The sequence below is a fragment of the Mirounga angustirostris genome, unplaced genomic scaffold (assembly GCF_029215605.1).
Source record: "Mirounga angustirostris isolate CCGP_5_RB_7025 unplaced genomic scaffold, mMirAng1.0.hap1 SCAF_8, whole genome shotgun sequence".
Classification (NCBI taxonomy): domain Eukaryota; kingdom Metazoa; phylum Chordata; class Mammalia; order Carnivora; family Phocidae; genus Mirounga; species Mirounga angustirostris.
In genome coordinates, this window is record NW_026991716.1 from 136,429,538 (window position 1) to 136,454,016 (window position 24,479).

The window sequence follows — 24,479 nt, forward strand, 5'->3', positions numbered from 1 at the left end:
CCACTGCTCCCGTTGTTTGCTAGTGATTGACACCTGTAACTAAAGGCCACTGATACGGACAACTATAACACATTGCATTAGAAGAAAGTTAAAAGGTGACTAGAAAACCGGTTCTGGCATTTTATTTTTTTATGTCTCTGGTCACAAGGAGGCATCAATATTTTTAGCATAAAGCCAATGCGAGTTTCAAGAGAATATTCTCAGTTTTAATGTGTTATATAGCCAAAAGCAAGGAGTTTTTGGAGTCCAAATCAAATTGGCTTTTAGAAAGCATTTAATAGAAAGTTATGATCTCAGGACAGATGGCACCATCTGACGGCTGAAGATTCAAGCGGAGAACGCAGAGATGCTATAACCACAGCCACGGTTCCGTCTGTGGACCCAGGACCGATAGCCCTCTCCATATGTCAGTGTTGCCAGAGACAAAGTGCAAACCATTCTTTCTGCACGATAGCCTCCATGAAGGTGAAGAAGCTACGGTGGGACAAAGCCCTGGAAACTACAGGCATAGATAGCCCTCTTCGCCGAGCTTTGGGTACATTGCGTGCAGTGCGTTCATCCCAGAGTTAAGGCTCTTAGAAGAAATATCACCAAGGAAATCCAAAGTAGAATTATCTTATAATAGAAATACTTTGAATATCTCTTCAAAGTATTTCTATTTTTATAATTATTAAAATCACAGAACTAGCAGTGTATTATTTGTTGTATTTTTAATAGGAGTGAACGAATATTGGTTCTTGCCAGTTTTTTACTCAATGAACGATTCTTCCAGAGTTCTAGCCCACACCCTAACCAGAAATGACACAACAGAAGGCAGGGTGACGAGCCCAGCTGTTCATGAACATACTACAAGTGTCTCTAATGGACAGAAAAACTGCATGGTAGAAACATCCCAGGAAAAAGAGAAAAATAAGCAAATCAGAATGCGGGCTTCAATAGCCAGAGACACCACTGCGCGTCATGAAGAGGGTGGCCGACCAGAGGTAGCCCTTCCTTACCTTGGGCCAACACGTGGTATACCTGGCTTCATCCTCTAAAATCCTGTCAGTTAGAACCTGCTCGCTGTCCTGCTGGCGCCACGTTTTGAATGCTGCTCCCATAAGGCCATGAATAAAAAGGACATCTGCTTTAATGGGCTGACTGATGGGGGAGAGAGTTTTAAAAAGAAGCAGAATAAATGCATTACTGCTTTGGTAAGAGTCTACCTACTACTCTGTGGTTGGTGCTCAGCAAGTGTACATACAGGAAATAAAACGATGAAGGCAAGCTGTGTAAGCACAGGTAAGGCAGACATACATGGAGTGTGCTCGATGCTCTCTCTACAAGAATGGAGACACAGCTAGCCCTAGCCAGCTGGACCAACCAAAGTCAACTGTAATGAGTTTAATAACCAATGAAGTGACATGTCATAGACTGCCCTCCAAAGAATTTCATGAGAATATTCCACAAATCTATAAAGTATTTAAGAAATTAAATAAGAATATGCTAGTGTAGTTTCAAATTGAGCATGCATGAAAGATTTTTATAAACTTACCAAGGAAATAAATGTTTACCAGAAATGAGATTTTAGGGTCCCCTGGGTGGCTCAGTCAGTTAAGGATCTGACTTGATTTCGGCTCCGGTCATGATCTCAGGGTTGAGGGATTAAGCCCCGTGTAGGGCTCCATGCTCAGCAGGAAGTCTGCTTGAAATTCTCTGCCCCACCCCCACCCCACTCACTCACACTCTCAAATAAATAAATCTTAAAAAAAAAAAATGAAGTTTTAAAGTAATTCATAGTCTTTTTTTTTTTTTTAAAGATTTTATTTATTTATTTGAGAGAGAGAATGAGAGAGAGAGAGCACATGAGAGGGGGGAGGGTCAGAGGGAGAAGCAGACTCCCTGCTAAGCAGGGAGCCCGATGCGGGACTCGATCCCGGGACTCCAGGATCATGACCTGAGCCGAAGGCAGTCGCTTAACCAACTGAGCCACCCAGGCGCCCTAGTAATTCATAGTCTTTAGATGTGACTTTTTTTTTTTTTTTTTTTAATATGAGAGCAGGGGCAGAGGGAGAGGGAGAGAGAGAATCTTAAGCAGGCTCCATGCCCAGCACAGAACCCGACATAGGGCTCAATCTCATGACCCTGAGATCATGACCTGAGCCGAAATCAAGAGTTGGACACTTAACCAGCTGAGCCACCCAGATGTTCTTAGATGTAACATTTTTAGAAACTGTAGATAGCATATGATTTGTAAGCTATTTATAGTACACACACAATTATGCAACACGTATAAAATACATTTCCATATTATTTTGTTTATAAATTGGAATTAACCACAAAATCCATTTTTCAATTAAATGATTTTCCTATTTTCTGAGGTATTATTAAAGTACTGAGAAAAATCCAAGAAACATATAATTTTTTCACTGTGGTCCTTCTTATATTTATTATCTCAGCAATGATACAACTGGAAATGGTGACCAGAAATAATCTTAAGGAGCATGAGTCAAATTTATTACAACTTACTCCTTCCAGTGAACGATTTTATACCTTGCATAAACTTTGTCCAGTCCTTCTGAGTTCCAGAACCAGGCTAATACAATATGGCTGCCTGCACAGGATGTCCTATCTCCTCCCATCCAAACCAACCTCTACAATCCAAATCAGCTATTAACTCAAATCTGCAGGAAACAAGTAGTGAAACAAAGAACTATACATTACGAAGTTTAGGGGGGGCCACATTACAAGAGGTGCATGCGATCTTACTGAAGGTCAGCCCTCAGTATGAAATCACACTGGTTAGTTTAGCTAGTTCCGTACTTCCATGACAGCCCGCAATTCTTCTGAGGTTATTACAGACAAACGGTGTCAGTTAGTAAGGTTCTCGGGATTATTTATAAGGTATTTAACATCTGAACTATGCAGAAGTAAAGTGAACAGATCAGCCCCTTGGGCTTTATCTCCCCCCCCCCCCCCAGAGGAGACCAGGCGACCGTGTGACCCCTCACCTTGTGCGGTACTGGGGCTGAAGCACGTACACGCCATCCTGGTATTTTTCCTGCACAGTCTCTCGGTCTAGATTAGCCAGGGTTCTGGCGGCCTGTGAGGCCTCCATAATGTGGTGAGACTTCATCGCCTCTGCCAGTATGGAAACCCAACCTGGTGAAGAGAACAAACCCCTTCAATACCCACACTACTCCATCTGACCCTTGAGCGGTTTTTGACTGAAAATGGTGGGAGAAAGGCAGACTCCAGCATCCGTCTCACAAAAAGAAAGAATACTCCAACTGCATTCTGCACTAAGGTTCTCCACACCCCACAGCACATGAGGCCCCAAGCCAGGTACCCTGTATGGGGGTCTCAAAGAAGGTAGAAGGGGTTTAAGAGCCATTTCCTTTATTCAGAAAATCTAACAAAGGTTGCAATTACTAGAGATGTCATCAATAAGAATATGATATTCTGCTTTTAGCGAGAATTACTAAACTCAGTAAGTTTTCATACTAGTTATTTCATCCTGATTGTCAGACATACTAGCAGCCTTTAATACACACAAGAAGTGGTTTCTTAATAATGAGCTTGCTTAGAAGTAACAAGTATTGGCGAGGATGTGGGAAAAAAGGAACTGCTGGTGGGAATGTAAATTGGTGCAGCCACTGTTGAAAACAGTATGGAGGTTCCTCAAAAAATTAAAAATAGAATTACCATATGATCTAGTAATTCCTCTACTAGGAGAAAATGAAAGAAAGAAAACACTAATTCAAAAAGATATATGCACCCCTGTGTTTACTGCAGCATTATTTATAATGTGGAAGAGCAAGACAGGGAAACAACCTAATATCCATCCGCAGATGAATGGATAAGGATGTGGTACATATATGTAGTGGAATATTGCCCAACCTTAAAAAAGAATGGAATCTTGTCATTTGTAACAACATGGATGAATCTAGACAATATTAAAGTCTTAAAAAAAAAAAAAAAAAAAAGAAGGTGCCTGGGTGGCTCAGTTGGTTAAGCGTCTGCCTTTAGCTCAGGTCATGATCTCAGGGTCCTGGGATCAAGGCTGCTGCTGGCTCCCTGCTCAGTGGGGAGCCTGCTTCTCCCTCTGTCTGCCGCTCCCCCTGCTTGTGCTCTCTCTCTGCCAAATAAATAAATAAAATCTTAAAAAAAAAATAAAGATGGTTTTAACTTTTTTTGCTGTACCTATGTTCTCTGAAGTATTTACCATGAGAATCTATTCCCATTTTATTTATATAACTTAAAATAACACAACATGGGCCTTGAGGGCAGAGATGTGGGCTCAAAATTTCTGTCCCCTACTTACTTACTGTGGAACCTCAGTTAAGTTACTTGGCTCCCTGGGCTGAAAGAAGGTTCTAATAAGTTAATCCATATAAAAACTGCCCTTACCAAGTCCAGCAGGCACTCAGTACAAAGCAGCTATCCCATGTCCTCCTCCCTTGCTCTGTGGCCGAAGTGTTGGAACATCAGTATGATGACAATCCAAAAGAAGTCTCAGGCCCAATAATTCTTTAACAATATTCAAATTTGTAATATCAAAAAATGCCCCTTCCAAATGTGTTAAAGAAAGCTTTATAATAACAAATAAGAATGTTTTAAAATTCTACCTATAAAGATATACAGGTATATTACTGGTATACATACAAAAATATGCTTTATTTCTCTTTATTTATTTTTAAAGATTTTATTTATTTTTTGACAGAGAGAGAGACAGCAAGAGAGGGAACACAAGCAGGGGGAGTGGGAGTGGGAGAGGGAGAAGCAGGCTTCCCGCTGAGCAGGGAGCACGATGCGGGGCTCAATCCCAGGACCCTGGGATCATGACCCGAGCCAAAGGCAGACGCTTAACGAGTGAGCCACCCAGGGGCCCCTATGCTTTATTTTTAATGGAGTCCCAAGAAAGGAAACACAAGAGAAATCATGGCACAAGCCACTTCTATGGCTTTTTTTAGTTGACAAAGTATTTTCACAATGCTGAGATGCTTCACCTTTTACAAAACATCAAGTGCCCCTTGGAAAACGCGTCTTTAAGATTCAGTGTTTTTAAATTATGTAACATCTGAATACAAGATAATTATAAAAACAATTTAAAAATAGCTTTTAATAATCAAAGTCCCACTTTACCATTCCCATCATTTCCCAATTCCACTTATATCCTCAAAAGTAACTAGAGTTAAAAGTTTGGTGGTGACCCTTCCAAACCTTTTTAAAAATTCAGTCCTATACCTATAACTTCTACATATACACTATAGCTCTATTTGCTTTTTTTTTGCCTAAATGGAATCGTACTATTCCTGCTGTTCTGTGACTGAATCTAGTACTTCAGTATTATGTCTTGGAATGCTCTCCACATACATCAACTTTTCTTTTTAACTACAGCATTTAACATAATTTGAGTATACCATTGTTTATTTAACATTATTCCTACTGGCAGACATTTAGGTTGTTTCTATTTTTTCCATACTGCAAACACCAGTCCAATAAACATTTTTATACACAAATCTTTAGGAACACCCATGAGTATTGAGGTAGGAGAGAGTCCTAGTAGTATTATTACTAGGTCAAATGGTATATACATTCTTTTAATAAATACTACTAAGTGCCTATCAGAAAACTGAATCAATTTACATCCTCACCAACAATATATGAGAGGTGCAGTTTTAACACACCTTCAATCAGCAGTGGCTATTACCAGTATCTTTTTAACTTTTGTAAATCTGAATGGTAAAAAGTTACAGACCTGATACTATTAAGATTTATATATATACATATATATATACATATATATATATACACACACACACACACACACACACATACACACACACCTATATATATAGGTAAAGATACAGGATGCCTAAAGGAAAAAATACAAGGTAAAGCAGCAGAATTCAAACTGAAATATTCAGAAATAATGGGAGCTGAGCAAAAAGAAGCATAGATAACTTTGAAAAGTTTAGATATAAAATCAAAAGCAGAAGAGAGGGTGAAAAAGCAGGGGGGTGTTGTGTCGCGCTGCAAATTTAGGTGGTTCTTCATACTGTCCCCTAATCTGTGTCGATCAAAGAGTTCTGTTGAGAAGGAGCCGCTGACTACGCAGATGAGAAAAGACTGGCAATCCCTGAGACAGTGAAAGGAGCCAGGTATAGTTGGAGGGCTCATAAGAGATGTCCCTCTTCCTATCATCAAGAGCAGAAAAGGGGAAGACCGGTTTGGTTTTGGTAGCAGGAAACGGAGGGAAATTCCTTTCAGGGTCTCAGCTGTCTCACTGAAGTAGGAGACGTCACCTGCTGAGAGGGACGGAGTCTGGGGAAACTCTGAGGATGTGGAGGAGGTTCAAATCATCATTGCTAGGAATGTTCAGGCAGACTGCCTGGAGAAACAGGACTGCTGAACGAAATTGAAGGTGATGGCCAATCTGCTATGATTCTGTGCTCAGCCACAGAAGCCGCAGCCAGGAGGTTTTCTGTAGCGTTGTGGTCTTGACCAAGGGTGTGCTCAGAGGATGGAAGAGAAAGGGAGTTCTGGGGCACTGAAGAAAACGTCAATGAAATAATGGACCACGGAATATATATACACTGCGTCAGGAGGGGAGTGAGGATAAAGAAGACGATTGGACTGGGAGAAAATAAAGGGGTCAGCAGATAAAATTCCTGGAGAGAATAAAACCAGCCACTGTGGGAGCAGATGCAAAAACAAGCTTGAATGAGAGGAGGATGTGCTCGGAGAGGTGAATTATTGATTTTGCAGGTGAAGTGGTTTCAGGCCATGACTAAATCCAGGTGTGGCATGGGAGTGTAGTACTAGATAATCAGGAGCAGAGAAGGAAGTCGATGGAGATGAGAAGGTCAAGGAACTGAGAGACCAAGGTGTTCAGTGGGCTGGTCCAGTAGATACTGAAATCACCAAGAGGATGAAAGACTTGGGATAAGAGCCAGGGTTCAGTTCGGGGAAGAGTGTTTTGTGGGTTTTTTAAATAAAATACTGATTTGATCAAGGCTCTATCCCATTAAAGAAACTGAAGATAAGTCAACAGAAATTATCCAAAGTAAAACACAGAGAAAGAAAAATATTTGAAGAGAAATGAAGAGAGTCTCAACGACCTGTAAAACAGAATCAAGAGATCTAATATCCATGACTGAGGTCCCAAAAGGAGAAAAGAGCAAAAAGAAGACAAGAAAAAGTATTTTAAGATATACTGACTGGAAATTTTCCAAATTTGATCAAAAACATCAACCCATTGATCCAGTCAGCTCAGCAGACTGTGAGCAGCATAAATATAAAAAAGGAATCAAGCACTTCATAGTCAAACTGCTAAAAACCAAACATAAAAACCTTAAAAGAAGCCAGAGAAGACACGACAAGGTACATACAGGAGAACGAAAGTGGGAATAAGACACTTCTCATCAGATAGCGGAGGTTAGGAGAGAATGGAATGACAGTTTTAAAGTGCTGATAGAAAAAGTAACACACTGTCAACACAGAATTCTTTATCCATGGAAAATCTCCTTCCTGGGATAATCAAATAAAGGCAAAGGAAAGACTTTCAGAAAATGAAACGTGAGAGAATTTATCCAGCAGGCCCAGGTCTTTAGCCTGAAGGGAAATGATATCAGATGTAAATGTAGATAAACAGAACAGAAGGAAGAACACTGGATATTATAAATGTGCAAATAAGACTTTTTTTCTTATAGTCTTTCAGTATCGCTTGACTGAATAACAACAATGTATCACAAAGTCTATAACATATGTGGGAATAAAATACATTATGACAATACCAAGGCAAGGGGTGGAAAGTGAATTACGCTGTTGTAAGAATCTCACACTATATATAAAGTGGCATAATAATAATTCAAGATAGACTGTGATAAGTTAAGGATACCACCAATAAAAAAAAATACACAAATAATACTATATAAAAAGCCAAAAGAGGAGAAAGAACAGAATGTAAAAGATACTCAAGTAACCCCAAAAAGTCAGTAAAGGAGAAAAAAAGGAAACAATATTCATAATTACATTAGCGGTAAAGAGACAAAACACTCTGATTAAAAGGATCAAACTGGATTTTTAAAAAAAGATGCAACTATATGCTGTCTATAAAAGATGTACTTATTTTTAGAGTCACAGAAAAATGAAAGCAAAAGAAGGGGAAAAGATAAAAGATTGGTAATGCAAACAGCAAGCATAAGAAAAAGGGTGATCATTAGGGAAGTGAAAATCAAAACCACAATAAGCTATCACCTCACAGCAGTCAGAATGGCTAGAATTAAAAAGACAAGAAATAACAAGTGTTAGGATGTGGAGAAAAGGGAGCCCTTGCACACTGTTGGTGGGAATGTAAATTGGTGCAGCCACTGTTGAAAACAGTATGGAGGTTCCTCAAAAAATTAAAAATAGAAATACCATACAATCCTGGAACTCCACTACTAGGGATTTATCCAAAGAAAATGAAAAACTAATTCAAAAAGACCTAAGCACCCCTATGCTTATTGCAACACTATCTACAAGAGCCAAGATATGGAAACAACCTGGGTATGTCAGTGGGTAAATGGATAAGATGTGTATGTGTGTATGTGTGTAATAGACTATCAGTCAGCCATAAAAAAGAATGAGATCTTTCCATTTGTGATGACATGGATAGACCTAGACGGTATTAAGTGAAATAAGTCAAAGAAAAACACAAATACCATATGTTTCACTTATACATGGAATCTAAAAAACAAAACCAAAAACTCCCATAGAAACAGTCATACAGAGAACAAACTACTGGTTGCCAGACAGGAGGGGAGTGGGGCGGGGGCGGGGGGGGGGGGCTAAGTGAAACAGGTGAAGGGGATTAAGAGGTACAAATGTCTAGGTATAAAATAAGTCACAGGGATGAAAAGTACAGCATTGGGAATATGGTCAATAATGTTGTGTGGTGACAGATAACTACACTTACAGTAAGCATCATATAGTGTACAGGATTATCAAATCACTATGTTGTACACCTGAAACTAACATGACATGGTATGTCAATTACACTTCAATAATAAAAATGTTTTTAAAAGAAAAAGAAAGCTAGTGTGGCTATTTTAATACCAGATCAAGTAGACCTAAAGAAAAGGAGTGACCCCAGTGGGAGAGACATCCTTTTTTAATAAAAAATGAATAATCTACCAGGAAGAGAAACCTGAAAGAACTAAAGGAAAAAACAGACAAATTCACAATCATGGTTGAAAAATTTCACACATCTCTTGGTAATTCATAGAACTAGACAAAAACGCAATGAAGACCTAGAGAAGATTTGAGCAATACTGTCAGCCAATGTGGTTTAATTGTTATATATTGAACATTTCACCTAACAACTACAGAGCACTCATTCTTTTTAAGTGCACACAGAACATTCACCATGACAGACCATACAACAGGCCATCAAGTACATCTCAATAAATTCCCAAAGACTAAAATCTTATAGGGTATGTTCTCTGAACACATGATATATTAAATTAGAAATCAGAGACATATGATACCTAGAAAACAATATTTATAAACTACGCAGCACACTTTTAGGTAACCCATGAGACAAAGAAAAAATTCACAAGAAAATTAGAAAATATATCAAACTGAATAATGATAAAACTACAATATATCCAAAATGTGAGGGATGCATCTAAAGCAGGTTAGAAATTTACCACTTTAAATACAAAATTGTAGTGATTTGAAAACATGTCTTCAAATTCTTTGACACTATTCTCCATTAAGAGGTGATGAGTCTACACCCCTTCCAAATCTCTTCCCCTTGAATGTGAGCCAGGCTTAGTGACTAGCTTCTAATCAATAGATCATGGCAGAAATGACTTCCAATGCTTGATTATAAAAGGAAAAAAGCTTATACCTGGCCCTCTCTGGGGACGTTTGCCCTTTACACCTAGCCATCATGCTTAAAGGAAGCTCAAGCTGCATGCAGAGGCGCATGTAGAAAGGAGCCAATGTCCCCAGTCCCAGCTGAGAGCCAGTACCAGTTTGCAAGCCAGGTAAGCGAGCAATCTTCAAAGTGTATCCTTCACCCCACAGCTAAGATGCTCCAGTTAATGCTGCTTAGAGTGATGTAAGCCTTCACTATCAAATCTTGCCCAAGTTTCAGATTGATGAGGAAAATATATGACCACTATTTTAACCAATGAATTTTGTGTTTGATACACAGCAACAGGTAACTGAAACAAGAAAAGAGGTTAAAATCAGTGATTAAGTTTCTACTTTAAGAATCTAAAAAGTAGGAACAAATAAAACCCATAATAAGTAGTCCTTTATAGAAAAAGTTGGCTGATCCCTGAATGAGACTTCATTAAATTAAAAACTTCTACTGATCAAAACTCTCGTAAACAAAAATAAAAGCAGGGACACAAGAAAAAATGTGAATTCATAGTTTCTAATAATAAATAGCGCTAATAAAATGAGCACATATGTATGCATAGTTGTGTGTGTGTATCTGTATATATCACCTTGCGTTTTCCACTGAAAGAGCCAAGAAGCAGACACTCCAGGACCAATAAGGACACCAAGCACCCAGATCCTGGTCTCTACCAATCAATCTGCACTAAAATCTACCTGCATTTCTCCTCAGAGAGATGAGCCTGAAACATCTTGTTATTCCAGACAGTAAGGAATGCCTCCCAAAATAAGGTAGGCACATTGCAAGGACACATGGAGCCAGTCTATGGGGCTCCCACTAACCAAAACTGAGACAATCTGGCACCAAATGTGAAGTACAGTAATAAGTTATAAACCATTAAAAAACCAAGAATCTATGTACCCATACTGATGGGGGGGGGGGGGGGAGTCAAGAAGGAAAAAAGGAGGGAGACAGATGGAAGGAGAGAGAAGGGCAGGCTCTTGCTTACAAGAAAATGCCAAATGCTGAAAAGCACATGGGGAAGGCGTGCTGCAGTTAGAAAACCATTATTTTGCAACCATCATGCTAAAGACTAGATGAGGCAAGAATGTTCAGTAGATGAGCAGGATATCTGCATGGTCTTAAGTATCTCCCCACCATCAGTTTATTAGTTGCAAGGGGGGAAAATCACGAATTATACTCCGAGTACACCTCTTGGTTAACCAAATCATATCAAAGATGATGTAAACAATTAGATGGTCATCATGGCAAAAACTGCTCTCCTGTGACTATCCACACACCAATTATCTTCAATGTGGATTATCCACATGTCTCAAGCAATTCCGTGCCCCTACTAAAATGACATGCTCTAAGGACCCATAAGTAACCCTAAGCAAAGTCTTAAGTCTATTAAAAAATTAATGTATCATGAGGGGTGGAGGTGGGAGAAGAACAAAGGACCAAATCCAAAATACTCAGCATATAAAGGTGTTACCTGAGCGAACTATAGTAGAATGAAGATGTTCATTCAAAGCCATATTTCCAATGATACGCATTATATTTCTCTGTATTGTAGGACAATCCTTGTGAAGTTGGTACAGCCTCTGAAGTAGTTGCAAGCCTCCGTTTGCTTCAATTTTATCACAATGTGTAGATATCTAGCACAACAAATCAATGAAAGCTCACTTTATGTTGCACAGATTCACTAACCAGGTGACAAAGTATGCTGATGGCACAGCCAGGGGGCTCCTGCTCAAGGACAGAGACCTACCTACAACTCTCATGTCAGCTTACTTAAATAAATAAGCAAACCCCTATCTATGTGAGAGGTGATTCAAAATCACTGAAAAAATAAAGGCATATCTCCCCAGGACTTCTGAAGTTTTTATTCTTATTCTGTTTAGCTCTTGGTGGGATGTATAACCTGATGATGTCATTTTTATAGAATTGTTTCAATTTGTAGGGATACTTTGGCTGGCTTGAAACTACCTTAAAGAGCTTTTCTCTGCTTGAGAAAGCTGCCACCTGGTAACAGGGGAAAGAAAACTTCATACAAGTGGCAGGTTTTGCTTCTGCACACAAGAACTCCCAGAGAGAAGCACCACTTGTGGCCCTGCACACCACCCCACCCAAGTCCACAGCTATGGGGCTCTCCGAACAGTTTTTAAAGAGAAAGATCAAGTAGTGAAAATAAAAAATAAAAAGGGATGTGAATTTTTAATGGAGAAAAGAGATAAAAGAAAGCTGAGGGAAATATGTAATCCTACTGTAAGTCGTCACAAGGTGCCAAGGTCACTGGCACGGCCTTGGCCTCCTCCCATCACCAGTTGTACTCACTAACAGGACACCATGTCACATACATGCAACAATTTCCATTCTCCAAATTTTTATTGAATTTTATCACATTTTAAGTGCATTTAAAAGTAAGTCTTTTAGACATACCTCAGTGAGATACGTAATGACTTGAGAGGTTTCTGGAAAGGTATTCCACGCACTGTACTTTCCACTGAAGATGCATCTATTACTTCAGAAACTAGTCTGAAGTCGCAAAAACTCCAGCTCATATTCCCACGTGCCCTTTTGAACTACAATGCTAATACCTCTGTTTTGTACTCAATTCCTAACTCCACTGGTGGGAACTAGAGATGACCAAAGATGCTTCTGAGCCATGACTAATGGTTCCCAAAATTAAACTGGAGAGTTTAAGAGTTCTAGGATGGGGTTTCTCATGATGTGGGATGAACCACTTCCAGCAGCCTCACCAGGGATGCCTGTTAAAATGCAAATTTCTGGACATAACCCCACATCTACTAAATTAAAATTGCTAGAGGTAACCAGGAAATACGCACTTTTAAGCATGCTTCCCGAGTGATTTTTATGCATTCATATTTGAGCACCACAAAGTTTGTTGCTTTTTTCTTTTTAAAATCAAGAGTGCACCAGGGGGCACCTGGCTCAGTTGGGCATCCAACTCTTGATTTGAGTTCAGGTCATGGTCTCAGGGTCCTGAGATCAAGCCCCATGTCGGGCTCTGCTCTCGGCATGGAGTCTTGCTTGAGATTCTCTCTCCCTCTCCGTCTGCCCCTCCCCCTTCTCTCGCTCTCTTTAAAAATAAATAAATAAAATCTTTAAAATAAATATAAGTAAATAAAATCAAACTATGATCACGACAGAAAAGTTGTCATAAATGCCAAAAAATTTAAAAACCACTAATACATGCTCTGGTTAAAATTCAAGAGTATGGTCATCCAAATATTTACTTTTTTTCTATATGCTGCATCTCTAGCAGATGTTTTACTGAAAATTAACTACCTGGTAATATTATTTGTAAAAATGATCTGAGAAAGGCAGGAGATAGCATAGATCAAAGGTCAATGCTGTATTTAGACAATGGGTTGTTTTCTTTATGTATCATTAAGATTAAATACATTTTTAGAACTACTTGGCAAAAATGAAATACATGTATTGGAGCTAAATTATGATTATCAATTCTAATTAAATGGGGGGAAAAGCAGAAATTTTAAAACGAGCAAAAAGCTTTTTTCTTTTACAAAAAATGAGGATTACTTCCCTTGATTGAGCCAACATGTACAATTTTTTCACTGTGATCATAAAAACTAAACCACATTTTTAAAATATAAGTTACCTCAGAATGTTTTACCAAAGCTTCTAAACAGAACATTTCCACTGTAGCTGAAGGAACTTCTCCAAAACTTTCAGCATAAGGAAGTCCATTTCCTCCAAAACACCATAAGCCACCCTGAAAGATAATTAAGATGTTTACTAAAAAGAGTGACTCATATTTTTTGACAAAAAAAAAAAAAAAAAAAAATCCCTGAGCTATACACGACATATTTTGGAAGCTGAAAGGGAACTAGTTATGCAAATTGTTGCTTACTAGAACAGAAAACATAAGGACTCATTTCTAGAAGAGGCAATCTTTATGTCTTTCTTACTTCTTTCCTCTGTGTCCTCTTCTCTCAAAGTATGAAGACTAACACACAATTCTTTAACAAGAAAAGCCCAGGCTGACCATAATGTTCTACTGTCAGATGATGTTAGAGTAGAGTCTACCTGAAGTCTATTAATCAAAATAATAATAGAGAGAAAAGGCATTACTGGAAAAATTTAAAATGAAGATAACCGGGGTGCCTGGGTGGTTCAGTCGTTAAGCATCTGCCTTCGGCTCAGGTCATGATCCCAGGGTCCTGGGATCGAGCCCCGCATCGGGCTCCCTGCTCGGCGGGAAGCCTGCTTCTTCCTCTCCCACTCCCCCTGCTTGTGTTCCCTCTCTCGCTGTGTCTCTGTCAAATAAATAAACAAAATCTTTTAAAAAAAATTAAAAAAAATAAATAAAATGAAGATAACCGATAAGAATGATGAGAGCTTTTAATTCTTCATAAACTGAAATTCAAGTTCATATGGAAGAATAAGCAGAAGAGCTAGGAAAACCATGAGACAGGAGTGTATACTAGCCCTCGTAGATAGTGAAATAGAAGAATAAACAGGGAACATGTGGTGATGAGCACCAGGTGTAATGCACAACTAATGAATCGTTGAACACTACATTAAAACTAATGATGTATTCTATGTTGGCCACCTTGAACATAATAAAAAAATTAAAGAAAAAAACTGGGAAAAGAAAATTTCAGCTCTTACCATAGATGAAACGCTAATGTCACTAGTATACAATTCCCTTCAAATCAGTGACAAAAACAGTGACAATGCTACAGAAAAATGAGCAACAGTCATCAACAGGAAGTTCCTAGGAAGGGGAATCTACGACACGATGCCCAACGCTGCTCTTACGAGAAGCATGCACGGTGACACTGCATGACAAAGAACAGTTTATTGGGGGGGGGGAAGCAGGCATTCCTATCACCCTGCTGCTTCTGTGGAGGACAACTCAGGACAGCTGTGTCTAAACTGCAAGCACCTGTGCCCTAGAGCGACCCACGAGGGCAAAGTGACGCAAGAATAGATTCCTTCACGGCAGCAATGTTTGTAAGCGCGCAAGACTGAACTACCTACCGCCACCAACAGGAGGCTGGTTAAATCATGATGGGTCTACTGTACAATGGAATGCTATATGAACATGAAAATTTCTGAGTCTCCTCATATATTGATATATACCAATCTCCAAGATAAACCCTCAAGTAAGAAAAAGGGGCAGAAGAGTGTATCATAAGCTACAATCTGTGTAAGAGTATGTATAACTACATGAGGGCGTGTGTCTGCTGGGGTGGGGGAGATGGAAGGGATGGAAGGAAGACTCATCACTAGTCCTCCTCTGAAGCGCTTTGTATTGGAACAAGGGGCCATAACTGTGCCTACAGGCCACCTGCTGGTAAAAGAGCTCAACTACAAGGTAATGTTTTTCAAAAATGTGTATAGAAAGCCCAGTGTGAAATATATTCCATAAATTTCCACATTTTGAGCTAATGTATAGGGCCCATGGTTCAGGAAACCTAGTAAACAAAATGTTTGGCTATTCTATAATTCTTACTCATGCCCTCCTCTCTGATGTAACATTCTGTTTTTCCAAGTTTAAACATGCTTGAATCTCAACCATTGATGCTCTTGAAATCGAGGGCTGGGGAGGGACTAACTCATTAAGAGTCACTCTCTCCTCTAGCAGACATGAGGGCAAACAGTGAACTGAGGGGTGGGGACCTTTTCTTAAAGATCTACCACCACAACCTGCCTCCCCCAAATCCCTCTCCCTATCTCACACCCTCAAATCATCTGACCTCTTTCTAAGCTAAATGCTTCAAGGAAAGAAAAAGGAGAAAAAATGACCCAGGATTCTGCATTTTTCTTGATCATTTGCTAAGTGGGATATAAGAATACAGTTCCAATTCCAACCTCATCAGCAAAGCTTTGAAGTTATTTATGAACTGGCAGATTGTATGGTAGTAAAAACCACAAGCAAAAAGGAATGAATAAAAGGTGCAAACTCATGGTGTGGTCATATGGATTATATTCTTTTTTTTTAAAGATTTCATTTATTTATTTGAGAGTGAGTGAGCAAGCACAAGCAGGGGAAGCAGAGGCAGAGGGAGATGGAGAAGCAGGCTCCCCAATGAGCAAGGAGCCCAATGCAGGGCTTGATCCCAGGACTTGGGGATCATGACCTGAGCCAAAGGCAGATGCTTAACCAACTGAGCCACCCAGGCACCCCTGTATTCTAACTCTTAACATGAAAATAAATACACATAGGTTACTGCTGCTTTATCACTGGATTAAGATAGAGCAAGATTACATAAATTTGTAAAAATTTAAGGAATGCCACACATTGGGGCGCCTGGGTGGCTCAGTCATTAAGCATCTGCCTTCAGCTCAGGTCATGATCCTGGAGTCTTGGGATCGAGCCCCGCATCAGGCTTCCTGCTCCGCGGGAAGCCTGCTTCTCCCTCTCCCACTCCCCTTGCTTGTGTTCCATCTCTCGCTCTTGCTGTCAAATAAAGAAAATCTTTAAAAAAAAAAAAAAGAAAGAAATGCCACACATCAAATTCCATAATTGCAACTAAAAAACAATTTCTTAAGGATCAAAGAAATGCAGAGGAAAAGAAAGAGTGACAATGTTAAAAACAGTAATAAGGGTAAGGTATAAAAATTAGAAGGCAATAATAATAAAGCATAAGAGGAAAGGTCAACTAATAAAGTTACTAAAGAATTTATATCCATATTATTAATCACATGTGTAACAAAGCATTTTATGTATAATTTTCTCATGACGATACTCAATTTGAGACACAACATTACTGTGGATTAACACGGTATTTTTCAAATGCATCTCAACAAGTTTATAACAACCAAATGACTTAATGTATAATATTTTCTTACCATATAACCTACACTCCAATTAAACAATATCTCCATTTTTGTCTGTCATACAAAAATACTTTGATTCATAATAGACATATGCGAGTTGTTACTTAAGTATGTATAAGTTTGTGCACAGCTGGCTCTTTTAACAATGTCATGATTCATTCATTATTCCATAAATATTTATTGAGAATATATTGTGTGGGAGGCTGTATTTGGTACTGGGGAGAATATTATAGACTACTGGAAGGGAGTAAGAGAATTAAGTAAACAAATAAATATAAAGCATAATTATACAATGGGCTAAATGCTATAAAGGGCAATATATGCAATAAACATTTGAGATAAAGAGGAAGGTCTCTCCGAGGAGGTGACAAGCTGAGAGCTGAAGGACGAAGAGGCAGCCATATGACAAGCTGGTAGCAGAGAATCCCAGGTGGAGGGAACACGAGCAGATAAATACTTCGCAAGTTCAAGGAATGGAGAGCAAAGGCCAGTGTGGCTGAAGCATAGTGAGTGTGAGGGACAGTGAGCATGAGGGAGGGGACAGTCAGAAAGGCAGTGAAGAAACAGATTCAGGTAAGCTGAAGCCAAGGGCTGCTAAGAGATGTGACATCTGAAAATGATTATCCATTCTCCTAGAAACTTAGAAAAAAGCTGTGTTTGCTTTCTCTGTTACTTAAAATTGATGAGATTTACCCACAACCAAAGTTGGGAGAAGGGGAGGTACAGGGAGTTTGCAGATGACAATGATGGGTTCACTCCAACAAAAAATCCTCAATGTGCACAGCTGTACATCATGGGGAACCACAGGACCGAGGAAGCCTGTCCAACTATGTGAAAGCAAGCTTGTTTTGTGTATTTGTGTAGGTTTCCAAATCCTCTGTCATGAAAGAAATATCCAGTCCTTAAACCAAGTCTGTTGGTGTCTCTCAATCATAACACATTGCTACACTTATGCAGATTGATGTCAGAAGTGTTTTGATGCAAGGACTTCAGACCCTAATACCTAAGCTGATTTCAGAGGGACTAGGATATTACAGGGGCAAATGATAATACAAAACTGCAGGATTTTTAGCTGGACTATCCTTAAGCCAAGACCACAAAAGCTTTGTGATGGGAAATCATTTCAATGCACCACATCCACTGTTCTCTTGACTCTAGGCAGCTTGTTGTATTAGATGAAGAAGCAAACACAATCTAAAACGTTCAAACTTCTGCATCTCTGGTTGTTGCTTCCTTAGGCTCTAGGTCACAGACACCTGAAGTCTTCTAAGAAAGGTTGAAACTGGGGATAAGCTGACTGACTGGAAGTGTCCAGATGGTAAAAAAACAAAACAAGACTGAAAGCTGGATCCTGACACCAAAGAAGGAACAATCTTGATGGTAACATCTGGGATGGTGGAAGGCCAAGGACCACCCCTCCCTGTCCCCCAGACTCCGAGCAGATTGTAGTCAGCAAACTCCCAGGGCAGATAACGGATGGCTGCCAAGGTCGTAGCTGTGGAGGAGGGCACAGCAAACCTGGGAAGTGCTTTTGCTCCCTCTGACCCAGTTCTCCCAATGAGCAGAAGGAACAAAAGGAGGGAAGGCAGATCACTGCCGGGGTGGGTGGGGAGCAGGGGGGACAGAGTGTCTTGATACTGCATCTAATTGTGGGTCCCTTTGTTTTAACGTGCGTAAAAGCTAATCTCTGGTGTTTCTGCGTAACAATTTACAACCTCAGAACTCTGCAATTTGTGCAAACCAACTGTGCTTAGAAATGGTGTTCATTCTAAAATAGGAACTGCTGAGCCAGGGTCATCCTTAAGCGCCTGGGGTAGATAGAATTCAGGGTAGGGAGGGCATATGCTTGGGTGGGAAAACGTTATGTCTTTATTCCTGACATCTCACAGAAATTCTGCATTGCATTCAATTATAAACACAGACAATAAACCATAGTAACTGTGGTAATCTGTGTGACTCTGTCAGCAATAGAGAACACAAATAATTTCCTATCACATCTCATTTGCTGCAGCTTTCTGAAAATAAGACTAGGATCTTCATTCCTTTGAATGCCAACTGCACATCCTCATACTGGTAACCCAGAATTGACATTGCCATCTAGTGTCCACCTACCAGCAGTTACTTGAGACCCATACATGGACAGACTAGTCCTCAGTTTAATATTCTTATTCAGCCCAGCAACAACAGCATTCACAGTGATATCTTGAAGAAGCAAAATTTACACATTGAATTGAACCACACAAAATTGTAATTTTCCCCAACTCTTTCACTGGAAGGGTCTAAAAGTAACCCCAGTAGCAACGAGCAAGCTTACACCCAAAAGGTGGTTTCTAACAACCACTGGTTGTTCCTTCCTTAGAAGGAACCAGGGCTTCTTGAAGATTCAGCTGACTCCAGAGCTGGAGCAGAGAAAGTTTAAGATGGAGCCTGGAATGTTTTCTAATGCCAGAAAATAAGAAGTACTCAAAAAATAATGGAGACAATTCCAAAATGCATGGGAGGTAACCTGAAGGGGTTTCCACACCAATTCTGAGACACTTTGAGCATCAATATGAGTAATAGTAGTACTGGGTTATAATCCAGTGAATAAAATAATCCATGAGCCCCTGGATCCATGGATCAGGAAGGAAAGCTTTTCCTTACAGTAGACAGAAGTAAAGAGGGATGGTTAGAGTTGGGCAGGGGGGAGATCACTATCTTGCAACCATCCAAGAATAACCATTATTGGGCACGATTCATTGAGAGGATACTGAAACCAACGGCTGAAAGTTTGAAGAGGAACAGGATAGACTAATAGTCTCAAACATCCCCTCTTCCCTCAGATCCTATATTCATTATAAACAAAATATATATTAACATTAAAGCAGAGAAACCTGGCAAGTTAACATCAGCAACAAGGGGACCAACTGGCATCATGTGCTTCTGGATGTGGCACAGTGAGAAGGACACAGATCACCTCTGCTGTGTTCCTGCGATAAATGCATAAGCCGACTCTAATCCTGAGGACACGTGAGACACACTAAATTGAGAACATTCTGCAAACCACTACTTTGTATTCTTCAGAAATGTCAATGACATGAAGACTAAGAATGGCTGAAGCATTTTTCCAGATAAAAGGAGACATGACCATCAAATGCAATGTTTCATCCTAGACATGGATCAGATTTAAAACAAAAAAACAAACAATAAGCTACCATAAAAGAATTACTGGGATACTCGGCAAAATTCAAACATCGAGTCTATATTAGATCACAGTATTCTATCAATGTTAATTTTCTGAGTTTGATATCTGTACTGTGGTCATTATCTCAGAAGGTCCATGTTGTCAGGAAATACAACACACTTAAGTCTTTAGAGGTGATAGGACATTATTTCTACATCTAACTCTCAAATGGTTCAGGGAGGAAAATAGCAAATGTGTGTGAACAGACATATAAAATATATCTACAGAGAGATGGGGAGTAAATTGGGGGTCAGAAAACAAATGGGACAAAACAGTAATAATTGGTGAATCTTAGTGAAATGTATTATTTCTGCAATTTTTGAAGTTTGAAATTATTTCAAAACAGTTAAAATATTTTAAAAATAAATTTCAACTTTCCTGTTCTAAATGTATCCGAGGAGTGATTATTGCTAATTAAATGTATTGTTATTTAATGCATCAATAAGAAGTACTGTATTATACCACAAAAATTATTTTTGATAACACTATTTCAATATAATTGGTTTCCTTTGTAATCCTATGTATTGTGTTTTATGCATCTAGAAATAACTTCACAGACTTCACTAAACCACCGGGGGGCGGGGGGGTCCATGGCATAAAAAGGTTAAGAAGCTCTGCTCTAAAACCAAACAGCTGTGTAGGTTATCTGCTAAGGCTAAGTAACCTCCTGAGGAGGTAGTTTTGTACAGAAGCAGCATTTTGCCCCTTGAAAGGTGCTTGGAGACTGTCACAAGGCAGTTTTGGCAGATCTGTAAAAACTAGATGGACACCCCTCCTATCTCTTCACTCACAACTTCTTAGTAAGTAAAAAATCTGAGAAGCCTAACTAAATGGGGGGCGGGGGGAGGGTGACGGGGTGGCAGGGTGGGAGAGGAGATGAGAACAACTAAAATGGAGTTGCTTACTGGTCTGATGAGATGGGGCCTCAGAACTGAAACTAAATTAAATATTTTTTTAATGTTTAATTAAAGATGTGCTTTTTGTTTTTTGTTTTTTTTAAAGGAATTAACCTCTTTGATTAGGTTTATTCCTAGGCATCTTATTGTTTTGGGTGTAATTATAAATGGGATTGACTAATTTCTTTCTGCTGCTTCATTACTGGTGTATAGAAATACACCAGATTTCTGTATGTTGATTTTGTTTCCTGTGACTTTACTGAATTCATGTATCAGTTCTAACAATTTTTTGGTGGAGTCCTTTGGGTTTTCTATATGGAGTAGCATGCTGTTTGCAAACAGTGAAAGCTTGACTTCTTCCTTGCCAGATAAACCTAATCAAAGAGGTGAAAGACATAAAAGAACATAAACCCCTCAATCAGAATGGCTTTCCCGTGTAAAGATAGTCTTACTCCAAAGGTGTGAAGGACCCTGAAGAGCACTTTGAGAACTCTGACAAGATGGCACATACAGCTGGGCATGCTGACCTGTGCTCGGTCTCCTTGTTTGCACACCATCTGCCACTACACAAACTTTACATCCTGTGACTGCCTACTGGCACCTTGTTATCAATTTCGTCACCACTCCAAGGGGAGCCACTCTGATAAATAATGCCAGTCAATGCCTTGATCACAAAAAGGGCTCAGACTTAGCATGTAATGGGAAGCTATCTGGAAGGCTTAATGCAGGAGAATGAGTGGATCTAATTCACGTCTTTTTTTTTTTTAATCACTCTGGCTGCTGTGAAGGCATACAACTGGAGAGACAAGTAAGGAGCTTGCTGTGGTGTCTGAGATGATGGAGATGTGATAAGGAAGCTTTCTGGATCCAGCAAGATGCTGAACGTGGCTTCTAGTGAATCCCTCCCACTACAAACATTTAGAAATGTCTACTATTCATTCTTCAAGATGTAACTTCAGAGTCACCTCCATGGAGCCTTACATGACTTCTTAAGCAGAGTGAAGGGCTCTCAGAGTAGCCCGTATCTCTCTTATACATTCTGTGATTTTGTTTATTTACCTGTCTCCCCACCATCCCTAACAGTGCCTGGCACACGACCAGGAGCCAACATGTTTATTCTGTTCCTGAATGGATGACTATTCTAAGTTTCTAAGTGCTGGCCCCTGGCACAGTATCCTAGAAAGGGTGGACAGGCACTCCAAAATATTTACTGAGGGCGCCTGGGTGGCTCAGATGGTTAAGCGTCTGCCTTCGGCTCAGGTCATGATCCCAGGGTCCTGGGATCGAGTCCCGCATCGGGCTCTCTGCTCCTTGGGAGCCTGCTTCTCCCTCTGCCTCTCTCTCTCTCTGTCTCTCATGAATAAATAAATAAAAATCTTTTAAAAAAAAATTTAAAAAAAAATTTACTGAATGAATAAATGAGATAACCTTCTGAGCAGCTAGACTTTGACTGCTTTCACTCAGAGCCAAAGATGTAAAATACTGGATACACTCATCTAGCTCCGTTTGAGGTAAAGAAGCCAGCAACTGTCTGAGCTCTTCTTCAATGGAAGAATCCTGTAATAAAAGGAAAGGAAATTTTTCATAATTAAGCTCAACAACTGAATACAACAAAAGTACCCAAAGAATCAAAGCCAAAACAAAAGAGCAGAGATAAATTAGTGCTTTTAGTCTTGAAAACTGTTGCCCACCTAAGGACATAGAGAATCAATTATGAGTTCTGTACTTCTATGTCTGCTACCTCAGTCTGAAAGCCCTATTGCAAAGTTTAGCTCTTGACTCAAAATGGATTATTACACTCTAACTAAACCTTGCTTCTATAAATCCAGAACTCATTACTGATTTTCTCTAATAACTTACATCTAGCATATTCATTTTTCTATTTTTCAATAACTGATTGCAAGTTTTCAGATTTTCGTTTTCTAGGAAAGCCTTGGAAAGGTGCTGAAGAAGCACACTCTAATACCTATTAGTGGTTAGTAATTAATATCTACGTGGAGTAATACATTAATATCTATATGTAGTGTTTAGTAAAAACCTATGCAGAGTGATATGTTAATATCTACACGTAGTGGTTCTCCAGGAGCTTTTTTGCACCCCAGGAAACACTCAGCAGTATCTGGAGATAGTTGTGGTTGTTACAACTGAGGGGACTGCTACTGGCATCCAGTGAGTAGACCAGGGATGCTGCTAGACATCCTACAATGTACGGAACAACCTTCCACAACAAAGAATTATTTGGCCCAAAATGTCAGAAGTGTTGAGAAAAACAGATCTACAGCAATATTAGAACTAGGGCCTAATTCATCGATGTTGATTGGCTATGAAGTTACCTTCTGGTGTATAAAGACTCACAATGCCCAAAAGGGGAAAATAACACAAGAGAAACATCTCCTGATAAATCAAGAAATCTTTGTATAGGAACTACAATTTCAGGTTTACATCTTGTTTACCTGCTTGTGAAAAGTAGCCAACAGACTACTTTTCGAATGGTTACTTTGCACCCAAAGTGAAGATGATATATTAATCTATTTTTCACTCACTGGACTATTTTATTTACTTACTTCTTTTAAAGATGGCAAAGGAGGTGGTGGAAGAAAAAAGCGAAGATCACTCTCTTTGCTTCGTGCCAAACCAATAAGAGTTCTCAGATCACAGGCTTGAGCAATTATCCTATACTGGTAATCTATTGTAAAAGTATGTTATTAGCACCCAAATTAGCTTATAGTTGTTTCAAGAATTAAATGAACATTTAATTTTTAAATTATAAATTTGTGATTCAAAATTTCCCACGTCTCTTTTCATAATCACAACTGCATTTACACTACTGGTAAGCCAGATATCCAACATTTCCACGCCTGATCTCATAATTCTCAACATATATGTAAGCATATCGCAGTCTAAGTAACCTTTTGAAGAACTGAACTTCAAATGTGAAAATTGATAGGTCAGAACCAATTTAACTTCTTCTCCTTTTCTTTGTAATAATTCTAGCGTTTAAAAACTGTTTTGATCACTACTTTAAAAAACCTGAGGTTGCACTGAGATCTACTGTCGCTGGTATGGTGTGGTGCTTTGCATCTCTTGATGTCCATGAATAATGTGAGGTTTCAGATGGTGGTACTTTGTTTGAGCCTTCATGATTTAACCAGTCCAGCCTTTATGTATTGCTCTGAATGACTGTGTCCCCCTCTACTCATATGTTGAAACAGAATTCCCAATGTCATGGTATTTGGAGGTGGGAACTTCTGGAAGCCCCCATGACTGGGATTACTGTCCTTATAAAAGAGACCCAGAGAGATCCCTTGCCCCCTCTGCCACGTGAGGACACATAGTAAAAAGTCGGTCATGTATGAACCAGGAAGCAGGTCCTCACCAGACATCAAGGTGGTGATGGCACTATGATCTTGGATTTCCCAGCCTACAGAACCGTAAGAAATAAATTTCTAGGGACGCCTGGGTGGCTCAGTTGGTTAAGCGTCTGCCTTCGGCTCAGGTCATAATCCCAGGGTCCTGGGATTGAGTCCCACATGGGGCTCCTTGCTCGGCGGGGAGCCTGCTTTCCCTCTGCCTGCCTCTGTCTCTCTCTGACAAATAACTAAAGTCTTAAAAAAAGAAAAAAGAAATTTATTTTGTTTATAAGCCACCCAGT

The 24,479-nt window shown here is 39.5% G+C and overlaps 1 protein-coding gene across 11 annotated transcripts in view; it reads right to left on the minus strand.

Moving 5' to 3' along the window:
- Positions 1 to 24,479, minus strand: part of SERAC1 (serine active site containing 1) — a 266,492-nt gene that overhangs the window by 6,253 nt on the left and 235,760 nt on the right. For 10 of the 11 annotated variants that reach the window (XM_064598300.1, XM_064598297.1, XM_064598294.1 and 7 more), the window contains 6 exons: positions 23,392 to 23,513; positions 22,256 to 22,384; positions 13,521 to 13,634; positions 11,370 to 11,532; positions 2,991 to 3,141; positions 999 to 1,140 (listed from right to left, as the gene is read on the minus strand). In XM_064598300.1, the coding sequence (XP_064454370.1) occupies positions 999 to 1,140; positions 2,991 to 3,141; positions 11,370 to 11,532; positions 13,521 to 13,634; positions 22,256 to 22,384; positions 23,392 to 23,513 (821 nt within the window). The remainder of the gene's footprint in view (positions 1 to 998; positions 1,141 to 2,990; positions 3,142 to 11,369; positions 11,533 to 13,520; positions 13,635 to 22,255; positions 22,385 to 23,391; positions 23,514 to 24,479) is intronic. The other variant, XM_064598302.1, reaches the window with a different exon arrangement.